Source organism: Xiphias gladius, chromosome 23, assembly GCF_016859285.1.
Source record: "Xiphias gladius isolate SHS-SW01 ecotype Sanya breed wild chromosome 23, ASM1685928v1, whole genome shotgun sequence".
In the NCBI taxonomy this organism is placed as follows: Eukaryota; Metazoa; Chordata; class Actinopteri; order Istiophoriformes; family Xiphiidae; genus Xiphias; species Xiphias gladius.
In genome coordinates, this window is record NC_053422.1 from 4,879,886 (window position 1) to 4,886,385 (window position 6,500).

At 39.8% G+C, this 6,500-nt stretch overlaps 1 protein-coding gene across 1 annotated transcript; it reads left to right on the top strand.

Moving 5' to 3' along the window:
* Positions 1 to 228: 228 nt before the first annotated feature.
* On the top strand, positions 229 to 4,975 carry LOC120784980 (C-type lectin domain family 4 member M-like). The gene is made up of 7 exons (XM_040119175.1): positions 229 to 374; positions 802 to 927; positions 1,639 to 1,740; positions 1,886 to 2,548; positions 2,646 to 2,788; positions 3,293 to 3,402; positions 4,158 to 4,975. The coding sequence occupies exons 1-7, from the start codon at positions 338 to 340 to the stop codon at positions 4,294 to 4,296; spliced, it is 1,320 nt and encodes a 439-aa protein (XP_039975109.1). The 5' UTR covers positions 229 to 337; the 3' UTR covers positions 4,297 to 4,975.
* Positions 4,976 to 6,500: the final 1,525 nt, after the last annotated feature.

The following is a 6,500-nucleotide window of genomic DNA, read 5'->3' on the forward strand; positions in this document are numbered from 1 at the left end:
AGAGAAGATGAAAGTCTGGAGCCTGAGAGTGAATGAGCGGCGAGAGTAAGGGGGGGAGAAAAACCAAACCACTTCTCTGTGATAACTTAACTCTGCTGGTGAATTCCAGTTTGTTTCCGTGAATGGTTTTGGCCGAAATTTACCTCAAATCTGACCTGAGAAGGTGGACAGACGAGACATTTGTGAAGATTATTTTAGACCAATCAGAGCTAAGTTTAAGTCAAACATTTGATGACACGGGCAAAAGGACCATCCTGATCCTGCACAATACATAAGCATCAACATACAACCATTTTTGCTGTGTTTGTTATAACTCGGCGGCAGCATCTTAGTGTGAATGCCGTCGTACTCCCTTTTACCCTTTCAGAACCAAGGTAAGTGCATTTTGAGAGGCTTGTTTTCTACTAAGATTATCGTTCTGTGAGTAAATGTTTTGCAGATTCAGTTCAATCCACTTCACTTCCACTAAAATTATGTTTAAAGTACATGTATAGAATATTATTAGAGTGAAATGAAATGGTCTCATTAAAACTGAAATGCTTGGATTCACGCGAGCTTTCTGTTTTATTTCTATCTTCGATTTGAGCTTAATTTTGTGCACGCTCCAAAGCCACACCACAAATTATCATTTATTTTATTAGCACTGTTAGTATTCATTAATTCATTTGACATAAATGCCATGACTGACTGTAACTTACTTAAAGATATAAAGAACAATAAGAAGACTGTAAGACTTCAGACGTCTGAAGGACTCACTTTTCATGTCTAAAACTGAATAACAGTGTCTCTGTGGTTTTTAAGAACATCTACAAACGTCTCCTCCGAACAAGAAAAACAGCGAAGCCACTATCAGAATGGATTCAATGGAAATTGATGATGACATTTATATACGTAAGAACCTCACAATGGAAGGCCTGGTCCCCCAAGGTACGGTATTGCCTCGCTAACGCAGACAGAGCATTGAGTATTTGAGGTACGGTAAATAAAACGCGCAATCTTTGTGCTTTTGGAGACGAACCCGTCGATCAGCTTAGATTTTAAGGCAACAATGTTAAACTTTTTCATATAAAAGCCTTTTGGGCTTTTCTGTATATGTAGTTCATAAAAGCTTTTATATTCTGGTTTTCTAAAGAACTATGAGGGTTGGCCTGATTCAAGGGGAGAATCTGGGGAAGACGTAACCCTGTCTCCTAGAAATTATATTTATGTACAGTATTACCAAATTGTTTTCCCCGATTATGTGGTGCTGGCAAACATAATTGGGGGGGGTGATGGACATGCAAAGTGCAGCACTTTGACTCCAGAGTCTGGAGTTTTGCATCCAGGTACATTAATTAACAACTTTTCTATCACACAAATGTAATCTGGGCGGAATTACGTTTCCTTTAAAAATTGCTGTTGCTTATTAGTTCTGCATAAACAAAATTTCTGGGAGACTGGGTTAAGAGACCAACTGTCCAACACTTGGTTTTAATGTGGTGACAAGCTTTTAGTGCAACACCGTTTGACAGCAATGTGGTGATGTTTTAACATACAGTAATTAAAGGTTCTAGCACCATATCTAAAATTATATCTTTATTTGCTTTGGATGGAAAAAAAATGTAATTTTTTTTTTTTTTTTCTTTTCTTTTGATTCAGTGGATCTTCAGAGAAGAAAAAAGATGTGCAGATGTGCGACTGTGTGTCTGGGGTTGCTGTGTGTTGTCCTGTTGGCTGGTAACATAGGACAAATTACCTACTGTTAGTGATTTTTTTTTTTTGTAAAAATATGAATGATTCATACAACTAGACAAATTAAAACAACCAAAATTATAATCCTTTTGAAATCCAATAATCTAATACTTTAATGAATAATTTCTTTATTTTTTATTTTGCCACTTCACAGATGAGTTGCTCCACCGTTTGTCATCGGCAGACCAAACTCAGGCCAGTTACAACGCTCTGACTGAAGAGACGGACCGTCTCCAAAATCACAGTGACATACTGACGACAGAAAGAGACCAACTGCAGAGCGACCGTGATTCTCTAAGCGCAGAGAGAAAACAATTAGAGGCCAGGCTGAGCAACCTGACTAAAGAAAAAGACCAGTTGCAGCAAAGTTACAATTCTTTGTCTACCGAAAGAGATGAGTTCAAGGCCAGTTTCAACAATGTGGAAAACGTAAGAGACCTGTTACAAGCAAGTTACAACACCTTAAAACAGAACAGCGACCAATTGCTGACAAGCTATAATGATGTGAAGAGGAATCTCAAGGGGTTAGAGACTCGTTTTAGTACACTGACAGCAAACATAGATCAGTTACGGAGCAACTACTCCTCACTGAAGAAGGACAAGGACCAGCTGCAAAGCAGCTACAGTACCCTGAGCATGGGTAAAAACCACCTTCAGATCAGCTACAATTCCCTGTGGAAAGAAAAAGAACAATTGAAAAGCAGATATAATGCTCTGTGGAGGGAAAAGGAGTGGTTACAGACCAATTACAGCAGTTTGGCTACAGGCAGAGATCAGTCACAGAAGAAGGCAGACAAGATGACAGTTAAAGTTAGAGGTAAGGGTTTTATCTGTATTTATTTAGTTTACAATTATAATTTGTGTTTTGATATTTGGTCTGCTATTTTGTCCCTCTGTATGTTTTCAATTTGCAGACATGCTCTGTCAGACAGGCTGGAAGAAGTTTGATCTCAGCTGTTATTTTACCTCAACCTTGAAGAAAAACTGGACGGAGAGCAGAAAAGCCTGCGTTGCCCAGGGAGCAGATCTGGTAGTCATAGACAGCAGGGATGAACAGGTGAGAAAGAAAGAAAGAGAGAGAGAGAACAAATGTCTCTACTAAAATTTCATGGCAAACCACCCTATGGCTCTCAAAACCTTTCACTTAAAATCCCAAATGTGAACATGGTGGTGACGCTAGAGGAAAACGCTAGAGGTTCACCAAAGTCACGTGATACATCCGCTGGGACCCAGCAGTGTCCGTACAAAAACTGGTCCCAGCACATCCAGTATACGCGGAGATAAAGTCAGGGGGTCATCAAAGTCTGAATTAATGGAGTGAAGACAGCTTATCAGGATGCTTGACGTAAAAACTGACCTCTCGGCGCATAAACGTGAGCACCTGTAGCGCTAGCTGCGGCGCGCCTGGCTGGCATTCATCTACGGTACGCCAACTATCTGTCTATTAAAGAAATCAAACTCCCTCAACGGAAAATTCAAACGAGGGGAACACAAAACGAACACTGTGACGGCAAGTACCTGTTTTAAGTTCTTGTGTCTTCTGTCTGTGCCACACTAACAGGTATTTGCTAACGGGTTACTGCAATCAGGCCAAAATGCCTGGATTGGTCTGACTGACAGTCTCAAAGAGGGGACTTGGATGTGGGTGGATGGGACCCCAGTCACCATAGAGTAAGTTTATACTGCCAGAGTGTGTGAACTAAAAACATTTGACCATAGCACAACTGGACAGGCTCCTCTTGATCTGCTGTATTAAGGAACTCTGCAGCTTTGTAATATTACATCTCCTTCACTGTTTATTTCCTTTTTTATTGTACTTTTTAAAACATGTCAATACCTTAAAACACAGCAACTGAAACTGAAGCGCATTTCGTACAGGACTAATGTTATCTACAGTTAAAAATGAATATCTTCAATGATCAGTGGTGTTTACAATCTTGTGTAGTGTTTTGTCAAAGATAGAGGTCCCTTGATAAGAATCTTATGTGCACTGCAGTCAAGTTTCTGCCAAAATCGGTCTTGGTTTGTACCCTTGATGAAAAAATGCGGAAGGTTTTGAAAGTATGTTTCCACAAAGTACTGCAGATTGAGCTCAAAGATCTGGCCTGCTGAATCAGGCGGTGATGTACTCTCAGACTGAGCCCTTGCACAATCGCATCTGGAGAGACACTGATTTCAGCGGAATTCGTTATCTCGTGCAAATGTGTTTGAGAACATGCAGAGGTGGTACTGGAGGCAGTTTAAAAATGACATGATGGCTCTACATAGTACTATTTCCATGCGAATGAGATTGGGTTACAATCCCTTCAGTCACAGTTTGGGTCAGAAACAACAGGGAACAGCAGCGGGGAAACAAAAACCGGGTGCTGTAAAAAGCAAATGAATGCAGAGAAAATTGTCTCTGTCTCCGTTATCTTGTGTGTCAGGTTCTGGCAGCCCGGGCAGCCCAACAGCTTCAATGGGAACCAGGACTGTGGAGAAATGGTGCAGAAATCAACCGGAGCAGTGGGAGAATGGAACGATGATGGCTGTTTTGCTGAACAGCTCTGGATCTGTGAGAAATAAGACCAAAAGTATTTACACTGTTGACAAAGGTGTGTGGCTTTGGACTGTCTAATGTTTATCTTGAATGTTTAGGTCTGGTGATATTGTTCAATTGTCAAAAAATCCCAGGAAAAGACGAAACCAACAATGAGTCAGTCCTACAAACAAGTATTGTGTGTGTATCCAAAGCCTGATAGTGTATATCTTATTCCTCCGTGCCACAGGGCTCCATTGTTGTTCAGAATCTATTAAAAACACATCAGAGAGTAGCACTATTGCTCTGGGTTTACACGCTCCTTCGTTACCATGAACACACACACACTGTAGTTTATTTTGAATCAATCCCCCATACACCATCCTGTTACCTCTCGGCCGCCGCATTCCTCCAAGGAACGTTGTCTGGCATTGTCATCCCTGCACACAAGGCAATCACAGACCAGACTGTTCTCATTTGTGGTTCCGCGATGGTGGAAGGAGCTACCAAATGTTACCAGAGCAGCGGCATCCCTCTAGGTCTTCAAGAATCTCTGGAAGACTCACCTCTTCCGAGAACCTCTCCTAACACCTTCAGCGCCCTAACATGCCTAACTAGCACTTACTATGCGCATACCAGGCAATTCTTTACCTGATCTCCTTGCACTTTTTCTTACTGAACAGATTTAGTACTTACTTCAAGGTCTCCTACTGTGCAGAGGCTTTAGTGTTGTCCCTCACCTGTAAGTCGCTTTGGATAAAAGCATCTGCCAAATGAGTAAATGTAGATGTAAACTTGTCTGTGGCTGAAAATAGTCCCCAACAAATGCAATATTTCATGGTGTTTGAGCGATGTTTGCTAAAAACTGCTATGCTCAGCTACTGTAGGAAATTACAGAGCCTTTTTAAAACGATTGGATCCTGTATATTCTTTGACCTTTTTTAAAGATTTTCATCTCCAGTGGAAACCAGTGGGATCGGAGCTAAGTACCACAAAAGAAGCTGGAAAGTATTAAGAGACAAATGCAATGGTGGTTTGGGTCTTTTCATGGAATTTGTTGACAGTAGCAAGAATGCAGACTATTGCCAACTTTATTCTTTAATACTGTTGAAGGCGCAGTTCACCCAAATTACAACAAAACCTATTTCTTATATTTCCATAGCGGTATCTCGCCCTGTAGACAGCTTTGGTTTTATTTGCCAGGGTCTGAGTTTGCCAGTAGAACGAAAATGAACGGAATTTGCATTGTGGTGTTAACAACACAAAAAAAAAGATGGCAAGAACAACATCTTTTATCGGAAACAGTGTCACTTTAACTCTGGTTAATCCACAGAAAACAATGTGTCAGCTTCGTAGAACTATTTCTTTGGTGGTAAGAAAAGCTTCAAATGCTTTTCAAAAAAATTCAACAGCATTTCATAACATGCATTTTGTTTAAAATGATGTGACCGCTTTTATTTCTTTTTTTGTAATTTTGGTGATGCAACCCTTTAATAGATACATCATGTGGCAGGAAACGTACACTAATGGGCCGTGCACCCATTCTTCACTCATATAGTTTGACCAAAATCATTAAATCCTGTTTTGTTTTGTTTTTTTGCAACAATCCAAATCTAAATATTTGTACATATATATTTTTTTACCTTTCATAATTTTTGACAAGTACACTTTGATGCAGAGAATTACTAATATTTTCATAAATATACTGTTTAGAGGATGATTTGTGTTTGATGTAATGGAATAGTGATTTCTCGATTGCACAAAGGCTGATCTTGCTCTCCTGTAGGATTTTCTGGCCTTTGGCATGGCCTTCTGTGTGATTAATTAATATGTATGAAAATGAATGTATATTATAAATAATGCATGCCACATAACAAAATACATACAATGTTTGCATATGGTATTAATAATTTACTCTTCTACTCTGTATTGATTACATGATCACTGGTGATGTACGCTCTGTAGCGCAAACTCATTTCTTTCTCTGTATTTTCCCAAGGAAATGTGCTGTTTGTGTTTGAGTTGTGTTTGCAATTAGAAGGCTTAGTTGAATCAATTATTTATTCTGTTCCCTGGGAACTTAAAAGGCAACTATCCGGTGATTATTTACAGTAAATTCGAACACAAGAACTGAACAAAGTTTTCTTAGAATATTGGAATAAATGCATTAGGAAGATGTACTTTTCCGTGTCGGGCACGACAAAACATGCACTGATATGCTAAGTAGGCAGCAGGCTGAGGCTGAGGTGGG